Source organism: Trematomus bernacchii, unplaced genomic scaffold (assembly GCF_902827165.1).
Source record: "Trematomus bernacchii unplaced genomic scaffold, fTreBer1.1, whole genome shotgun sequence".
Taxonomy (NCBI): Eukaryota; Metazoa; Chordata; class Actinopteri; order Perciformes; family Nototheniidae; genus Trematomus; species Trematomus bernacchii.
The window spans coordinates 5139858-5160228 of NW_022987839.1; the positions used below are offsets into that span (position 1 = coordinate 5139858).

At 42.3% G+C, this 20371-nt stretch overlaps 1 protein-coding gene and 1 pseudogene across 1 annotated transcript; one reads left to right on the forward strand and one right to left on the reverse strand.

The window, feature by feature from the left end:
* Window positions 1-4392: 4392 nt before the first annotated feature.
* LOC117500113 lies at window positions 4393-7934 on the forward strand (annotated as a pseudogene).
* Window positions 7935-15839: 7905 nt separating this feature from the next.
* LOC117500410 (tripartite motif-containing protein 16-like) lies at window positions 15840-17626 on the reverse strand. The gene has a single exon (XM_034153336.1). It carries the CDS (start codon window positions 17556-17558, stop codon window positions 15891-15893), a length of 1668 nt encoding a protein of 555 aa, XP_034009227.1. The 5' UTR covers window positions 17559-17626; the 3' UTR covers window positions 15840-15890.
* Window positions 17627-20371: the final 2745 nt, after the last annotated feature.

Below are 20371 nucleotides of genomic sequence, written 5' to 3' on the forward strand. Positions count from 1 at the left end.
GAGCTTCATTTAGCATGAAAGAATTATTGCACTGTATATATATATATATATATATATATATGTATATATATACAGTGCAATAAGCTTCTTAGTGCAATAAGAAGCTACAGGGACGTTAATCTACGTCGGTAATATTAACTTTATTTAATACAACATTTACGGTACAAGATTTAATCATACAGCCCATGTAGTATAATATTTTATAAATGATGAATTACAGCAAACATGTGCAATATATCCATTATTACAGCTCCGTGGGCTGGCAGTAAGGCGATATGGGTCCGTTCTTATTGTACATCCATGGGTAAAGATAAACGCATGTAGTGCTGAACACGTAACATGAACGTGCCGGGCGGCGCGGTCCCGTGGGTTAGATGCGCGTTCATAATGCAGAGGGAAATAACTCTCAGAATAACGTTATTAGCACATTTTTACAACTTGAGGAACGAATGTTTTTAATAAGGGCTAAACAAGTGTTCATACTGGGTAGTTTATTTAGTTTAAAAAAAATTATACAACGATTTACAGACCACTCTTTCCCCATGTAAGTCAATGGGAAAAAGTGTTTCCGGGCCTGGCAACCAAAAGGAAGTGTAGTACCGCCGTTTGGCCAGCACGAATATTTTCATCTGAGTCCGGCGCACTTCCTGGGGGCTTGGATCAGACGCCTCACACATTTTGCTCCTGTGTCGTGGACACTTCAGTCTTGAGCTATAGACTGTGTTTGACTATTGTGATCCGTGTTTAGTGTTGTGTGTTTAGCGTGTTTATATGTGTGCTTAGAGTAGCGTGTTGATTTATGTGTTTAGAGTAGTGTGGTATCTTACCTTGTGTTATTATTACATGTTATTGCATTCATCCAGCAGGGGGCAAACTCACTCTTGGTATTAAAAGAGCCTGTTGTACATGTTCCCATGAGGAAGTCCCGGAAGCATGTTACCAAAGTAAAACCAGTTAAATCTACTCCTATGTTGTGGACATACAATTATTGATCACAAGATACAACATATTATTGGCGATGAGGATTAAGAAGAGGATTAAGACAAGGATCAATACGGGATCAAAGAGGACATGCCGAACGGACTGGTTAGCACCTTACATGCAGGTTTGGGTCGTTAGCGGCAGCTAGCTCAAATTATTAGCAAAGTCTGCGGGTGGAGGAGAGGATTCATTGACACACAATGGCAATGCTTGGCACGCTGGCACCTTTTGATGCAAAGAATCAGAAGTGGGAAGAATACTGTGAGGTATTGGAACAGTTTTTTGAGGCTAATGAAATTGAAAATGGAGACAGACAAAGAGCCATATTAATAAGTGTTGTGGGATCATCAACATACAGCCTTATGAAAAACCTCCTCAGTCCGGATAAGCCCAAGGATAAGACTTACACACAACTTGTGGAGCTGCTAAAAAATCACTTTGACCCAAAGCTTAGTGAAATTGTGCAAAGGTACAAGTTTGACTCCAGTGGCGTTTTCTCCCGGAGGCCAAGGGAAACCAGGCTTCCCCTGTTTTCTCGGATTGTAGTTATAATTTAAATAAATAATTAAAAACACTTGGTTTGTTTCGATAATTCTCCTTTGCTGTGTGTTGCTGCCGGCCCGTCTCTCCCCCACTCTCATTGAGTATTTTACAAAGAGTGAAACAAACAGCGCCCCTCTAGATGTTATGGTGAAACAGTAGATTGCATTCACTGTTGCGAGAGGAGGCCAGCCGAATCGGGCTTCCCTTGGTGAAAAAAAATGGAGGGATTGACCAATCAGATGAGGCCCACGTGATGCCCCTGCCAACCTGTGATTGGTCAGGGCCATGCCAAGGGAAGCCAGCTGGTTCTGGCTTCCCTTCAGAGGCGGCTGGCGGCTGGCGGCTGGCGATTTGATTAGACACTGCCATCCCATCAAATCACATCAACATCAGTTTTACTACGTACTGTAGTAGCCTACTGTAACTGTCATCACCGCCATTTGAAATTATCAAGCAAATGAAGCATTATGGAGGGTGGAGATTTGGCGTACTTAATCAAACATAACTTTACTAAACTTCCGCTACAGCAGCAACTAAAAATTAAATCAGATGACAGGCCAATGCCCACACTCGAGCTGTGTACACAGAGGAAAAAGGGAGCGAATCGGACGTTCAATGAGGACAATTATGTCCGCACGGGTGGGGGGGGTGGCGTGTGTCTGCATAAATTAATAAGAAAATGCTTAAATTAATAAGACCCCAAAAAACAATAGTATGAAGCTGCAGCGTCGGAGGCTGCACTCTCAGGACCGCACTCTCAGGCCCGCACTCACAGGACCCTAGTTGTTTTGCAACATCGCCACCTAGCGGATTGGATGACCGCAAAAGTACAACCAGCGAGTATTGAGTCTCATACACAGCGAGTCTCTTTAGACATTGTAATGCTTGTTATTAACCATCTAAAATGCATGAAAATATGTTTTTCTTACTGAAATTAAATTATTATTATTAACAACAAGTTGTTGTTAATATGTTTTTGTTTTTTAATAACAAATGTATTTTGTATGTCAGATGTAAAAATATAGTCTTTTATATTTGTCTTATCAAATTTGACATACAACATAAATATATATATATATATTGTAGTAATAATGATATAATCTATTTATAATTGTAAATGTATATTGTATGTAGACATACATTTAGATGTATATTTTGTTAAAAGAAAACAAAACTGTTAATTTAGTTTTTGGGAGAAGGGGTGGGGTTAAATAAGTGTAAACTCCTTTGAATCAATTTGATACTGCTTATGTTTCTACAGTATCATAATTCTCTTGTTTCATTCGGGGTATGGGGTATTGTTCAAGTGAGGAAACTGTATTTACAGTGAGCTTGTAGTCTCCACATAGCCTTACTGTCCCAACAGGCTTCAGTATTGGAACCACTGGTGCTGCCCATTCTGCATGTTTAACAGGTGAGATTGCTCCTTCTTTCAACAATCTGTCTATTTCTTCATCTACTTTGGTGCGCATGGCGTACGGGACAGACCTCGGACGGAAGAAATGAGGGACTGCATCAGCCTTTACATGGATGGTAGCTTTCATACCTTTCAGTGTGCCAAGCTCCTCTTTGAAGACATTTTCATGTTTGCTCAGTACTTGCTGCAGCGATTTGTCCTCTGTCTTCAGGTGTTTCAGGACTCGGGATTTGTGTCTGAGCTTGATTTCTTTCCAACTCAGATGTATTTCCTCCAGCCAGCCTCTTCCCAGCAGGCTGGGGCCGTCCCCTTTAACCACAATGAGGGGCAGGTACCGCCTTTGATGTTTGTATTTCACTTTAACAAGGGCAGCTCCGACCACATTAACAGCGTCACCTGTGTAAGACTCGATGTGGATTTTGGTTGGTCTCAAACATGGACTTTTTGTGTCTTTCCATAGTCTTTGAAATGTCTGTTCATTCATTATTGTGAGACTACAGCCAGTGTCTATCTCAAAGTTAACAAACTTACTATCCAGCTTCACTTCAACCATGTATGGGTCTACCCGTCTCAGGTGCACTTCACTCATACGGTCCCAGGAGTGCGGTCCTGAGACTGCAGCCTCCGACGCTGCAGCTTCATACTACTCCCAAAAAATGGGCTTCCCCTACATTTTTCCCCACGCCACGCTACTGTTTGACTCCCGCAACCGTGAACCCAATGAGTCAGTAATGGAATACGTGGCTGAGCTGCGTCGGTTAGCGCAGGATTGCAACTATGGTAACACTTTGCAGCAGAGGTTGAGAGACAGGATCGTCTGTGGAATAAATGAAGATCGGATTCAGAGACGACTCTTATCAGAAGCGGATTTAACATTTGAAAAAGCATTGTCAATTGCTGTGGCGTCAGAGACTGCAAATAAAAATGCACAGGAGATAAAGCCAAGGGGCACAGCTAAATGTTTTCAAAATGGATAAAAAGCCAAGGAGGCTTATGCACACAGAGACCTACCAAGAGTGTTTCAGATGCAAGGGAACCAAGCATGAAGCAGCAGACTGTAAGTTTAAACAAGAGAAATGTCATGCATGTGGTAAAATAGGACCACATTGCCAGAGCTTGTCGTAGTAGATCTACACAGAATGGAAACAGCAACAAAAATGCAGACCCAAAGAGAGAAAGGAGGCAAACCACATATCACCGTTCTCATAAAGTACAAGAGCAACGGAGCCAAAGTGATAGCTCAGAAGAAGATACATTCTTACTGAATAAGATGAGGTTCAGATGGGACGCATGAGTGAAGTGCACCTGAGACGGGTAGACCCATACATGGTTGAAGTGAAGCTGGATAGTAAGTTTGTTAACTTTGAGATAGACACTGGCTGTAGTCTCACAATAATGAATGAACAGACATTTCAAAGACTATGGAAAGACACAAAAAGTCTATGTTTGAGACCAACCAAAATCCACATCGAGTCTTATACAGGTGACCCTGTTAATGTGGTCGGAGCTGCCCTTGTTAAAGTGAAATACAAACATCAAAGGCGGTACCTGCCCCTCATTGTGGTTAAAGGGGACGGCCCCAGCCTGCTGGGAAGAGGCTGGCTGGAGGAAATACATCTGAGTTGGAAAGAAATCAAGCTCAGACACAAATCCCGAGTCCTGAAACACCTGAAGACAGAGAACAAATCGCTGCAGCAAGTACTGAGCAAACATGAAAATGTCTTCAAAGAGGAGCTTGGCACACTGAAAGGTATGAAAGCTACCATCCATGTAAAGGCTGATGCAGTCCCTCGTTTCTTCCGTCCGAGGTCTGTCCCGTACGCCATGCGCACCAAAGTAGATGAAGAAATAGACAGATTGTTGAAAGAAGGAGTAATCTCACCTGTTAAACATGCAGAATGGGCAGCACCAGTGGTTCCAATACTGAAGCCTGTTGGGACAGTAACGGGCCGTCTCCACGGCAGCGTTAAAAAAATCTTGGAGGTGGGCGTATCTGAAGCTTGAGGATTTTTTGCGAGCAACCAATCACATGAATCTCCCGCCCGCGACATACGAAGCAAAAAAGCCCGAAGTAAACTGGATATAAACTCCCCAAAACAGGCGAAAACCTACCACTGTCTCTGCCACCTCCCTCCATGCCTGGCTCCTCCGGTTTATATCCCGGTAGGTCTGGTCATAAAGCACCGGGTGATTGATTCGCTACCGCTAATTTCTCCTCCATTTTTTGGAATATGAGGAAATGACCTGCGGTATTTCTCTCCCAGCATACACGCCGTTTGATTGGCTAGAGCTTGAACTGTCAGATTTGCGTACACGGGATTTGATTGGCTGACGCTTCCACCTCAGCCTCAAAAGTTGAACATTGTTCAACTTTGGATCTTGAAAATCCTGAGAATCTCCGCTCGCCTGCCCACAATGCATTTCGGCGAAAGCGAAAAAAAGTGACGTCACCCCATTCAAAGTGAATGGGCAGAAGCGTTTCAAGATTTTTTAACGCTGCCGTGGAGACGGCCCGTAAGGCTATGTGGAGACTACAAGCTCACTGTAAATACAGTTTCCTCACTTGAACAATACCCCATACCCCGAATGGAAGACCTGTTTGCAGCACTGACAGGAGGAAAACAGTTCACAAAGTTGGACATGAGTCATGCATACCAGCAAATACTCATGGATGATGAATCAAAGAAATATTTAACAGTGAATACGCACAGAGGCTTATTCACATACAACAGACTGCCTTTTGGAGTAGCATCAGCCCCAGCTATATTTCAGAGGACAATGGAAGGTCTCCTGCGAGGCATTCCTTTTGTAGCAGTGTATTTAGATGACATCCTGGTGAGCGGTGTGGATGAGGAAGACCATCTGCAGAACCTCGAGACAGTGTTGGCAAAGCTGGAGGAGGCAGGATTGCGTCTGAGAAGGAGCAAGTGCACTTTCCTGGAAGAGGAAGTGGAATATCTGGGACATCGAGTGGACGCACAGGGACTTCACCCTGTGGAAAAGAAAGTCAAAGCCATCATGGAGGCTCCCAACCCCACAAATGTTACTGAACTCAAGTCGTACTTAGGTTTGCTAAATTACTATAACAAATTTCTGCCAAACTTAGCTACACTATTGGCACCACTGCATGAGCTCCTGCGACAAGATGTGCGATGGACATGGCAAAAGAAACAGGAAGAGGCTTTTAAAAAATCAAAGGCCCTGTTAAACTCAGCAGAAGTGTTGGTGCATTACTCTGCTGACCGAGAGTTAATTATGTCATGTGATGCGTCACCTTACGGGGTGGGCGCTGTTTTATCACACGTAATGGACGATGGAACTGAACGTCCTTTGGGGTTCATGTCGCGTACCCTAGCGCCTGCTGAAAAGAATTACTCACAGCTAGACAAAGAAGGCTTAGCAGTTATATTTGGAATCAAGAAATTCCACAAGTACTTGTATGGTCGAACTTTCACCATCTATACAGATCACAAGCCACTGATCTCTCTCTTCAACTAAAAGAAACCCATTCCACAGATGGGTTCCCCTAGAGTTCAGAGATGGAAAGTGCACCTGAGTGCCTATGAGTATCACATTGTGTACAAACCAGGAAAGAACAACGCTAATGCGGACGCATTAAGCAGACTGCCGCTGTCGGAAGATGTGCGAGAGAGTGAGACCGCAGAACAAGTGCTCATGATTGATCTTCTCGATGACACACTCGTGGACACAGCCAAAATAAAACACTGGACAGCTAAGGATGTAATATTGTCTCAAGTTCATGGTTATGTCCTGTCGGGATGGCCTTCAGTGACTGAGGCTCCTCTCAAGCCGTATCATCAGAGGAGAACTGAGTGTGAGGGATGGCTGCGTGCTCTGGGGAGCCAGAGTCATCGTACCAAACAAAGGCAGGGAAAAGATATTGAAAGTACTGCACCAAACACATTCCGGCATGTCAAAGATGAAAGGTCTGGCTAGATCTTATGTATGGTGGCCGGGGATGGACCAGGATGTAGAAAAGGAAGTGCAGTCTTGTGAGGAGTGCCAAAAGCACCACAAGTCACCACCATCAGCACCATTACATCCCTGGGAGTGGCCGGAGTCTCCCTGGACGAGAATTCATGTGGACTATGCAGGCCCCTTCCTGGGAGAGATGTTTCTACTGATAGTGGATGCTCACTCAAAATGGATGGATATTTATCCAGTGAAGTCAGCTACATCACAGGTGACCATTGAAAAGCTGCGTCAGAGTTTCAGTGTTTTTGGACTGCCAAAAATGTTGGTGTCAGACAACGGAACCTGTTTTACAAGTGCTGAATTTGAGACTTTCATGAAACAAAATGGCATCCGCCATGTGAGGTCAGTACCGTTTCACCCGTCTTCTAATGGGCTGGCAGAGAGGGCGGTCCAAACCTTCAAAGGGGGGATGAAAAAGATGAAAGGTGAAACATTGCAAACTAGACTGTCAAGGTTTCTGTTCAGTTACTGCATCACACCTCACGCGACCACAGGCCTGTCGCCTGCAGAGTTGATGATGTCAAGGAGACTCAGATCTGCATTAGACCTGCTCCTGCCAGATATGAAAACAAGAGTGCAGCAAAAACAACTAAAACAGAAACAGTCCCATGACACAAACAGGAAACTGAGAAGTTTCTCATCTGGGGATAAAGTGTTCATCAGAAACTACTCTTATGGACCTAAATGGATCGCTGCGGTCATCGAGAGCTCATCAGGTCCAGTGTCATATACAGTGATCATTGGAAGTGGTCAAGTCGTGAAGCGGCATGTGGATCAAGTAAGAGCCAGATTAACAGACACCGTGCCCTTAGAGCCGGTGCTGGACTCCAACAGAGACACTGTGGTTCCAGTGACAATCGAGCAAGAAGGACCTCCTGCAAGTGAGCCAGTGGTTCTGTGTACTCCGGTCCCGCCGGACTTGCCTGCTACACCCATGGTGAGACGATCAGAGCGCGAGAGACAGCCACCTGTATACCTGAAAGACTTTGTTAAATAGATCAAGAGATGTTCCATTAATAGAGCAGCATAGTTCTCTGATCTCACTTTAAGGAAAGGTATAGAATGTTAATCTTTGAAAGTGAAATGGTTTATGCCAGTACCTCGAAATGTTGTGTAACGGGAGTATGTTATACCCCCACCTTCGGGAAGTATTGTTAGCTTAAAGGGGGGGAAATGTGGTATCTTACCTTGTGTTATTATTACATGTTATTGCATTTGTCCAGCAGGGGGCAAACTCACTCTTGGTATTAAAAGAGCCTGTTGTACATGTTCCCATGAGGAAGCATGTTACCAAAGTAAAACCAGTTAAATCTACTCCTATGTTGTGGACATACAATTATTGATCACAAGATACAACAAGTAGCGTGTTGATTTATGTGTTTAGAGTAGCGTGTGTTTAGTTTATCTAGTTAGCTGCGTTTTCCTGCAGCCTCCTTCCAATAGAGTTAATTGGAAGAGATCTCAGGTGTGTTAATTAGGCTCATTTTCAAGAGTCCTCCTTCTGTTACTAGCAGTAGAACTGCGCCCTTTTGGCTTCTTTGTTTGGCTTAGGCTACTTTTGATCTCATTTTGTTGTGCACCCTTTGTTGTTGCTCATTAAATCCTATTATAATACTTACCAAATCCATCTGGTGTTTGTTACTTTACTCATCCCTAGTGGGTTCGTAACAGACCCCTTGACTCGACTATCTCTTGTTTAATAATCGTTACATCTCCTCAGGACCAAGTTCCCGTGTCCTGCCTTTCACCTGCTGATCACCCACTGCTCATTTAAGGTGGACTGACCTTTACAAGGGACCAGCTAGTCTTAGCGTCTTAATGCAAACATTTTGTAAAGTGATGCTAGACCAAAAATGTATGAGGTGTGATTTGTGCCAATGAACGAACTCACTGAGCAGACAATCGTGTCGATCGTCGCCTACCATGCCGTGAACTATGCCGCGAGAGAAGTAACGTGACACTCTCGTCGCCACCCCTCTCGTCTGAGAAGCTACGTGACGTCTGCGTCTGAAGTTACTTTACTTTGGTCACCAAATAACCCAGTAATGTTACAGCTACTTAGTTGCTGTTCAAGCTAGACTCTATTTCAATATAGTTTTGGTATTAAAATAATGTTACACCTCTTGTATGCCCTGAATGCAAAAACAACCACAGACAAGAATATATATTTGTAATTATCAAAATGATAACAAAGGCTGAAAAAACAGGAGAAGCCTGTCTTCCCTTGGTCTCTAGGAGAAAACGCCACTGCATATCACCAAGTTTTCATATAGTTTTGTGTGTGAAATAGATCGCTGCAGTGAACACGACTTTATGTATTTGTTTATGGTTTATTTGATTTGGAGGGATGCAGTATACATAGAAGTTCAGAGAAGAGGCAACCCCTATATATTGTTTATTTTATTTCATTTCATTTTGGCACCATGGCAGAGGCAAATATAAAGTTAATGTGCAGAGATTATAATGTCCCGTTTACTAAAATATGTATTGTTTTTTATGTTTAGTTGACAAAATAGTCACTGTGCTACATTTTGCTGCACTCAAGCATACATCTGAAGACAAGAGTTGTGTCCCCCTTTGGACACAAGGGGGAGTATATATATATTGTATATATATATATATTTTGTATAGATGTTGCAACTATACAGAGCTTTGGCAATACTATATGTAACTGAAGTCATGCTAATAAAGCTATTGAATTGAATTGAGTATACCTTTAAGTGAGCTGTCAGGAGGAAACAAAGGTTCGCCAACACATTACTCTAATGCTGAGAAAGGCTGTACAAAGACGTGAAACGATGTGCTGCAATGTCTGTGTATTTTTGAAGAATGCCAAGTAAAGGAAGAAAGTAATAACTCGCACTGAGTCTTAATACATTACTTTATTTCTATTATATAAAAACACTATCCAATGATTTATTATGTTTGTGTTACACACACACCATTACTGAATTAATTCTAAAACCAAGAATAACCCTACAGTTTGAATCTACTACTTAAATAGAAACATATGGACATAGGATATTGTTAAAAAAAGTGTGCATATGTATTTGGGAACCTTTCCATGTGAACATGTTTTATTTGGGGGTGGACCTCAAATGGATTAAACTCTGATCAATAACTATAGTAACTTATTGAGAGAACATGAACATAGCTTGCTTATACTGTTGTCATTACATTTCCTTTGTTTTGTTCAGTGTTTTCATAGTCATAGCCAATTGAAACAGTTTCCTCTGTACCTGCCAGTTCTGTCCACTGAGCTCTGCCTGCATCTCTCCCTCAGGGTCATCACCATCAGCATCATCTGATAGTGGAACTGAATAAGGAGAACATGTAATCATTACATTAACAACTATTTATGAAATAACATTATTCAAGAACATATATTATGCAACACTTATTTTATCACTTAGTTGACCCTGTATTTGCATGGCCTAATACCATAATGATTGTCTCCCCTCTAGACAACATAACCATCTCAAGTTATTCACTCACAGTATGAGGGGTTTGTAGCCCCACAGTTAGCTGCAGTCTAATGGTTATATTACATATATTTGCCTTGAGTAACATTAAGGACATGTTTGGGTTTTATAGTCTCCAGTCACACAGGGCCTGCCACCAGTGGCGTCGCCTGGCCTGGGCATCCGGGGCTTTGTGTGTGTGTGTGGCAATAGCGCATTTAGTGTGATAGAGAGAGAGAGAGGGAGAGAGGGGGAGGGAGGGACCGGTGCCAGCATGGACCGTGTTGTTAGCATCTGGTTTGCTAGCTGCACTAACGGACATAAGGAGCTGTTTGTTCCACAAGAAGCTGGAGGAGAGTCCTCTCCTCTCAGACTGAGAGACTCAGGTGAGCTAAAGGACTCTCTGAGTGTTTAGATACATAACTTTAGTCTAAGTTATCTCAGTGGGTCTAAAAACGGTTTGGTCACAAATTATTCAAAAGATTATTTCCGCGGCACACCTTCATATGATCATTATAGTTATAAAAAAAATAAGAGAATAAAGGAAAAACAGTTATGAAATACTATATGGCAGTAAAACAAGAATAGAGTTTAAAAGGGGAGTGATTAGTAAAATATCCATAAAGAAAAAGTACATCTGTTTACAGTTCTGCTTCATATGGGTGTTGAGAGAGGTATCCATAGATCTCTTCATTTTGCTCTCAAAGTGCACCAGATTGATGCATTTAACTTCAATATTTAAAAAAATATATTCCCGGGGGAGCATCCCCCGGACCCCCCTAGAGGAGGTGAGGTCCGCCCCCCACTCATAAAAAATACCACTTTACCCCTGCCTATATGCCGTGAGCTGATTATCGAGCCTTCATTGTAACAGTCGCGGGTGTACTGTGTGTGTGTGCGTGTGGGGAGTGTTGCAGTGAAAAATGCCACTGTAGTGCCGCCACCACTGTGGGCTAAGCCCCGAATGTTTTCAGGTCCAGGCGACGCCCCTGCCTGCCACTAACTTAGCATTGGACTGAGAAACTGTTTGTTGACATTTCGCTGCCTTTTTTTGCAGGATGGGGGTCCATCCTTCCACAATAATTAATCTTGCCGTCAGTTTCAGTCGGTCCAGTCCACACTAATGTAAACAGCAGCACGCTGGTCTCGTGAGAAACGGAGAGTGGAACAACCAATCACATCTTCATTATTCTCCTGAAATGTAAATGTGCCCATTCGCTAGTCTGACACAAAGACTGTATATATAAAGGTCTGGGGCCTCATTTATAACGCCTTGCGTAGGATTGACGTAGGAAGGTTGCTTACGTAGTACAAAGCACAAAAATAGGTACATACATTTTCCGCCATTTTCCGATTCACAAAACATTGCGTACCGGCGACGGAAGTGCGTACGGCACTTCCTACGCCTGTTTCCCTTTATAAATCACAATCGACTCGTAACGCCCATATTTGCCTATACATAGTCAAAGAAACGCCCATTCATTCATTCATTTTGACTGACTGCATGAAGAAGATCGCAGGAAATGACGATAGAACAGCTAAAAAAGACATCTCACACGTGTCAGATTTTGGTTATTGTGGGGAGGTCGAGATAAATCATATTGTTTGGTGGATGCAGTTTGAACCAGAGTAGCAGCATGGAGGTCGGATCGTCACCAAAATAAATAAATAAGTGGTCCGAAAAAAGTTAATGTGTTTGTACCGGAGACTTGATGAGAAACTGTAAGAAATGATCGGGGAATCCCTCCGGAGTGGAGTCATGACGACTGGATCTGAATTATTTTTGTTGTATTTGGTGGTTTGTGTTCCAGCTGTCGATCAGCAACTATATATCCATAATCCACCAGTTAAAGGAAATACAACTAATGGGTTGTGTTATATTAGCTGTACAATTTACCACATATGGTGTTCTTCCATACCTCCTGTGTTTTACGAGCGACTTATCAAGTCTTGGCAAACGGCATAAAACACGATTAAACGTGATAGTATATAAAACCATGCTCGTATCTACAACCTATAGAAATGCAAAACGGCGTCAGTTTAGACATAATTCTGTCCTCCTGCTTACCGCATCATTTATGAGAAAACATTTCATAACATTAACACAACATATTCGAGGTGGTTTTAAATAGCATCCGTATTTATTTATTTCTCCAAGTTATGTTTTTGTGTGCACTGAGGAGTCTCAAACAGGTGTTTTTTTAATCATTTTAAGATTGGCTTTAATCAATGTTTGAAAATGAATTCTTCATATTTGATAAATGAGAGGTAACATTTTATTTATGGTATTATTTCCACATATTTCTCTCCATTCTTCCTTCTGCCAACGGTGTCGCAGTTTCTCGTCTCTCCCGTTTGTGTGCTTAGTGCGTACGCATGGGTTAGAGTTTGCGTGGAGGACAGCACATTTTCCCGTCAAGTTAGTATTTTATAAATCGCAAACATTGCGTAGAAACTGACGTATGCCATTTTTTAAGCGTATATCCCTTTTATAAATGAGGCCCCTGGTCTGACAGGTGCGTGGTTCTCACTGCGCTTCATACCGGTGCAACTTTGAACACCTTCAATATATGCCGCATTAATTGATTTGGCCTGCAGTCACTGCATCTAGGCTGAATTAAACACGTATTATTTTAGTCCTGTGTCTTTATTAGAGGCCATGTCAGCAGGCCACATCATGCCAGCGTTGCGTTCACAAGACATACAAGCCACAAACTGGCAATCGAAACATGCTACAACCTGAGGGACAGTGAATGAGACACACAGACACAGACACACCCACACACACCTTGAGGGAGGGAGGGACAGCTGATCGAGAGAGAGAGAGAGAGAGAGAGAGAGAGAGAGAGAGAGAGAGAGAGAGGAGAGAGAACGACGAGAGAGAGAGAGAGAGAGAGAGAGTAGGAGAGAGAGGAGAGAGAGAGAGAGGGAGAGAGAGAGAGAGAGTGAGAGACGTGAGAGAGAGATGAGAGGAGAGAGGGGGGACGAGAGAGAGAGAGAGAGATTCAAAACAGCAATGTGTCAATTACTATGGCTAGTAATTGACTATTTCAACAGAATGTGAAGTGGTTACAGTCTTGAGGCCATGTCCAATATGTTTATGTTTTGTTTGATTAAATCTACTGAAATGAGCATTCAATGACTACATTTTTCTTAATTACTGTCATTACATCATGGGTTTGCATCGCAATATTAGAACGCATAAAACACAACTTTATTTCTTCCAAATTGCGGGTGTTCATTGTTTAGAAGTCCGCTGTGTTTCATCCAAGCTTCCACTTCGTGCTCCGATAATGCTGAAAGTATCTGTTGTATGCTTTATCTGCTCCAGTAACAGAAGTGTAATTTCAAACGTGTTTCTTAAAACATAGCTGTATTACCCAACAAGGTGTCCTTGTGTTTATATGGGTGTGACCGTACTGCGGGTTGTAACAGGTTCACATTTATTGGCAGCTGTACAGTTTGTCATTCAGAACGGCTCGTAGCCGCCTTAGTCATTAGAGTCATATGAGGTTGCCTTTTGAAGCTCTGTCACCTCACTTAACTTTTTTGTTTATTTGGTAGTTCTCTTTGTGTTGCATTTTGGAGGAAGTTGCGTTAGAAGTGGGATTTAAAGGGACAGACACAGATCATTTCAGGGACACTGCTGCAGCAAACGTCTCTCTCCTCTGGGGAAATCACTGTCAGTGCTGACCTCTTAATGTCATCCAACATGTGCTTTCTTATGAAAATCTGCAGGAATAAATTAAGTATAAGTACTAAGAACAAAATATAAACACGATTTTAGTACTGACTGCTGAGTAGTGCTGGGTCACGAGGAAAACAGAAAACTAAAACAGCAGATGGTAAAGATTGAATTAGTCACATCATGTTTACAGAGGCATATACATATGGCAAATGGCCAACTGCAGTCCTTGGGCAGGTACACAATAAAACAATCTCTATCACACTCACAATTATAAAACAAACTAAATAAAAACCTTAGAAAATGTTTGTGGATCGAACACAAGCACGCATTGTTTTTCTTTTAATAACATCCATGGGAGTAATTATTTTTTCCATATGTGAGTGCTAGTAAAGAATATATTATCTTATCTTCTGTTGTTCTGAATGGTGGTGCAGACACTTTTGTACAGCATGCTATGCAACGTAAGCCTACTGTTTCCTTAGCAATACTTTAAGAAGGTGAAAGACTATTCTCGTATCAACAACCTACTGGCGACATAAACTCTAACCCAACATGAATAAAATTACCTCAAGACCAGAAGTACTCAATATCTGTTTCCTCGTGTGTGTCTGGTTCAACAAAATGTCTTCACAACCAAACTTGACCAAATTAATTCAGACTATTTTTACAGTTTTTAAGCCTCAGTGATCAATCCTCTTTATTGTCTTAGTGCTCAAACACCATCTTAGTTGTAAAAAGCAACAAGTGATAGAAAACTCTGCTGATTTCTCTGAGATGTTTCAGGTACATTAGTTATTGCCTCAGTTCTATTCTCATATCAGTTTCACATTTTCTCCATCAGCTTGTATGATAACATAAAATGAAGACCAAAACAACCTTTCATTTAAACACCTTTATTCATTATGTAAACCTCCATTTTAGATCAAGCATCCCATCAGTAAAGTCTGTTCAATGATTACAAGATCAGATTCACTTCATCCACACAATCAATGTGTTTAACCAGAATCTCAGCTATTAAAACAGAATAAGAAATTATTAACTTAAAGTTTTATAAAACATCATAACTCAACATTTGTACAGGGATCAGGCAATAACAACAACAACAACAACAACAACAACAACAACAACAGTTAGTCTGCAAACATAATGAATGTTATAATAAAGGTATTTTTTCCTCACACAATCAATTTGTTTGACCAAAATCTGAGCTATTTAAAATCAAATACATTATTTACTTATTGATTATGATCTTAATGGTGATTAATATCATTTTAACTGGACATTTTCTGATAAAATACATTTTATAAACATCAAAGTACCTCATTTGTTAGTCGATTTTGGAAACAACAATAACATGTAGCCTGTGAAAATACACGTCATTATAAACATTTTTTTCCAGAGCAGTGAGAATAAAATATCTACAATGAAAGAAGCTCTGCTGCTTTCTCTCCTAAGACTCAGGCATTAAAAGAGAAATAACTAAATATAAATGCATCAGTAGAAATATTCAACACATATTTAGAGCAAAGTTTACATTTCCATGCAGAGAAATATGAGTTGAGGTTAACAGAAATCCTCCTGAGCAGTGACAGCCTCCATGGCTAAACAGACACAGGAAGGAGCGCCGCCTAAAGAAACTCCAACATCTACAGAACAACTCATGAGAAGATGTTAAAGCACATCCCATAATGTTTGATTGACAGCTGATCTCTGTGCAGTGAAGACATGAACAATCAGCTCTCAGCAACAATGATGGACACACAATGAGTTTAAGAAGTAGAAGAGTTCCTCAAATGACTTCAGGCTATTTCAGTTTACAAAACTCAGCTGTGGTTCCATCACCATAAGGCCAAAATCCAGCATGTAGCGGCTGAGTGAATGTGGTCTGGACTCTGTGGAGGAGAGTCATGGTTTCAGAGATGCTGTAGAAGGACAGCATACCTGCTCTGTGATCCAGGTACACTCCTACTCTGGAGGACCGAGGACCTGAGACAGGAGTGTTGATATTGTTGTAACGAAATGAATAACTGTTTTGTTTACACTCTAAGGACCAAGATTTGTCATTGCGTCCAAATGCACATTCACCCCCACTCCCTGCTCTACTGATATTCTTGTATGCAACTGCTACATCAACTTCTCTGCCTCTCCACTCCACCTCCCAGTAACAATGTCCAGTCAGACTCTCTCTACTCAGGACCTGAACACAATCAGTGAATCTGTCTGGGTGACTAGAATAAGACTGTTGTTGTCCCATGAGTGTTGCTTTTCTGCTCCCCTCGGATAATAACATATGTGGGTATGCAGTGTTTGGATCCAGTGTGATCTCCTGTGAATATTTTAAGAACCCAGCTCTGGTGGTGGGCTCTGCTGCTGACAGTAAAACATCCACTTCAGTCGGTGAGACGTTTGTCCATTTCTCTCTCAGGACGTCCTGTAGTTTGTCTCTGACTGCTGACAGGGCCGCCGTCACGTCCTCAAAGTGGCTCAGAGGATGGATGTTGATGCTGGATGAGCGTGTAGGTTCACTGAGGGCTGACAGTGAGGGGTAGCTGTGCATAAACTGGTTGTGATCCTCTGTGTGAGACAGCAGCTTCAGCTCAGCGTCTCTCCTCTTCAGCTCAGCCATCTCCTGCTCCAGCTTCTCCTGAAGCTCTTTGACTCGACTCACTTCCCTCTTCTGCTGGGATCTGACCTGCTGCTTCACATCAGAGCTTCTTTTCTCCATGAGACGGATCAGCTCAGTGAACATCTTCTCACTGTCCTCCACTGCTTTATCAGCAGAGCCATTGACGGCCTCCACCTCCTGCTGAAGCAGCTTCACCTCCTTCTCTCTGTCCTGGATTCTCTGCTGGATGTTTTGTCGACTCCCCTCCAGCTCTCTCTGCCTCTCAGTCCTTTCTGCTGCAGCTGACACTGTGTCGTGGCCTTTGTGTTCCTCCACAGAGCAGAGATAACAGATACACTGCTGATCAGTGCGGCAGAACATCTTCATCACCTCGTCGTGACGAGAGCAGATGTTCTCCTGGAGCTTCTTGGAGGGCTCCACCAGCTTGTGTTTTTCAAAGGCAGGTGATTCATAATGCAGCTGGAGGTGTTTGTCACAATAAGATATAAGACACATAAGACAGGATTTACAGGCTCTCACTTTTCTCCCGGTGCATACATCACAGGCCACATCTTCAGCTCCAGCATAGCAGTGATCAGCAGGAGCAGCTTGGAGTCCAGTCTTCTTCAGCTCCTCCACTAAAGCTGCTAACATGGTGTTTTTCAGCAGGACAGGCCTCGGTGTGAAGCTCTGCCTACACTGAGGGCAGCTGTGGATCTTCTTCTCATCCTCTCCATCCCAGAAGCCTTTAATACACTTCATGCAGTAGCTGTGTCCACAGGTAGTCGTCACCGGATCCTTCAGTAGATCCATACAGATCGAACAAGAGAAGGTTTCCCGGTCCAGCTGAACTCCTTTCTGCGCCATTTCCCCTCTCAGTGGCAGCGAGTGTCTGAGTTTCACCTCCTGAGAGCTGAAACTATGTGAACTGTGATCTGAACAGCATGGGTGTGTACAGTGAATTTGGCCTGTCAGCTCTTGTTCTTTACCCACATGTTGGTTACACCCATCCTCCTCAGTGTGGATCTAAAGGGGAGGAACCAGGAAATACAGAGTGGAGCTGGCTGTGTCTGAGAGCAGGAAGAAGAGGGAGGGCTCATCAAACTCTGACTCATTCCAGGAGGAGCAGCGCTGACACTCTGAACTGTTTCCTCATTTACAAACGGAGCCTCGCTTACAACCTGCTCCACATTTGAAAACAGTCTTCAGCTGTAAAATATGTCCTGTCCCCTCAGGCTTTTGTAGCAGACAGCTCCGAACTACTAGTAAAGGAAGTCAGTAATGCAATAAATAATGAGTGGAGTTTATGATTATTACAGGTTAACGTAATCAGGATATTACAAAAAAAGGTAACTATATCCCTGTACAGTTACATAAAAAATGACTTAATCACTATTACATTTATTCACAGATTAGCTCACTGATTTCATTTTCTTTTTACCGGTAACTAGTAGTTGTAAAAAAATACATGTTTAAAGCAACCTGGTCTCACCAGAATGCGTGACTCCACCACGACTCCTTAACACCGCAGTGCGTAGTGGAGTCACGAACTTTGCTACATTTACGTGTCTGCACCACGCAAACAACCCCAATGTAAAGTGAATGAGGCTCCTTTGTCGTGGTGCACACACGCATTTCTACAACGTCCAGCAGTGAGCTTTTATTCTATAAAACGTTTTTAAAATCTACTTTATAGCTTGTAGTAACTCACGGGAGGCTTCTTTTATTTTATTTGTATTTATGTGTCAGAATGTATTATGGTGTATTATTTACCAATTTTTGTTCTCAAAAAACAGTGCATTGTGTGTAATACAACTGTGATTTTTATTAAATTAGTTCGTTTTTAAGGAAGGCCAGAGCTTCAGCTGTGTCAAATAGATTGTTCCCTTTAGTTAACGTTATTTAAAAGATAATTATATTCCTATTTGATCATGTCCCCTTTATTGTATTACGGACCCAAAGAGCTGAGTGTCCATTCCCATTGGATAACGGAGGATTTTACACCCGGAAGTAAGTATTCTCCTTACTGTCGATTGATTTTATTTACAGTGACATCTGCACTACTCATCAACTCAAAAACAACAGATTATCCTTGTTAATTAGACAACATTGATTGGTTTAAATTGTGTACAATGCTTTTGTATTTTCCCCTTTCGATTCGGAGAAACAAATATTTTTTCTGAGTTTTTGGATGGCAGAAGACACTACACTACCCAGAATCCTCAGCTATGGGACTACACCATGTGCTTAGAACGTGTCCTAACCCCCCCCCTTAGCTCACAGGCTCCTCCAACAGTGCAACACAATAAAACAGATACACAGAAAAAATAGTGCAAGTAAATACAAAAAGAAAAATAGTAAAAAGTGAAATAGTGCAATAAGAGTCTATATACAAGTGATTGGAATATGATATATTAGATAAATAAGTAGCAGCCAGATGAATGTTATGGATGTTGTTTCTAAGTTCAGGTGTCCCTGAGTCTGGTGGTTTTAGTCCAGATGCTGCGGTACCGCCTGCCAGACGGCAGCAGACACTGCTGATTTTAATCTATCAAATATTGATATTCAATGATTTGTTGCAGATGTAGCACTTCATTTCAGACGCCTACCCGTGCAGGTCCGTGATCTGCACGGGGTGGGCCCCTGCTGAAAAGGAAAACCCCCCGCAGGACTTGATACGCCCCCTTGATAAATACATTTAATTATAATGAAACCAGCTGCAATGGATCATGGATCCACCAGGTGATTAAAAAGCTGCCACAGTGGAACTCATGTGAAATAACAAATAAACAGCTGATAGATCTACAGTAGAGGTATCTGATATAGCGGATATTTGTTAAGATCCATATGTCACGGATAGGATCATAATTCTGTGCTAAATAAGAGACATGTAATCATTTACAAAACATCACCATGTTTTTATTTAACAACATAATGTTGTTTAATCCACGTTGGTGTAAGTACAAAACCATTGCTATGTTTTTTTGTCAGGAAATGCAGACCGGCTCATACAAACGATTTGTAATCATCCTCACGATCATTTAATGTATGATATGTTCGCCGAATTTAAATGAATGCACTAATACATGTAGTTTAATCCACGTGAGTTAAGGCCGCTACACACCCACCTGAGACCAAAGAACGCGTACCGAAGGCGTCCCGACTTTTACGTCAGCTTCGTCGCCTGCGTCGGCTGCGTCGGCTACGTCGCCTGCTACGCCGCCCGCCTACGAACACACCGCAAATACTTCAGTCGACGAGTGGCAATAACTGTCCTTACCAGCAGGCAGCGGTAGTGTGTATTCGTCATTCAAAAGAGGCAACAATCGGAAGACAGACTGCCTTTTATACACCAAGAGAAGAAGAACAGACTGAGTGATATAAACAAACAAACACAGCGTCTGGCCAGGCGGTTTGTTACTCCATTGTGGCAGATGAGGCATTTCCCCTGAAGGAGCACCTGATGAAGCCCTATCTGAACCGCAGGCTAGCTGTAGAGCAACGCATCTTCAACTACAGGCTGTCGCGGGCTCGGAGGGTGGTAGAAAATGCCTTTGGCATCCTAGCCAACCGTTTTCGGGTCTTTCTCACTGAACTATGCCAATATTTTAACGGTGTCGGTGCAGTGCCTTTTCAGTGGGATAAGATATAGCAAATATGTCTAAAGAACTGTACAATGT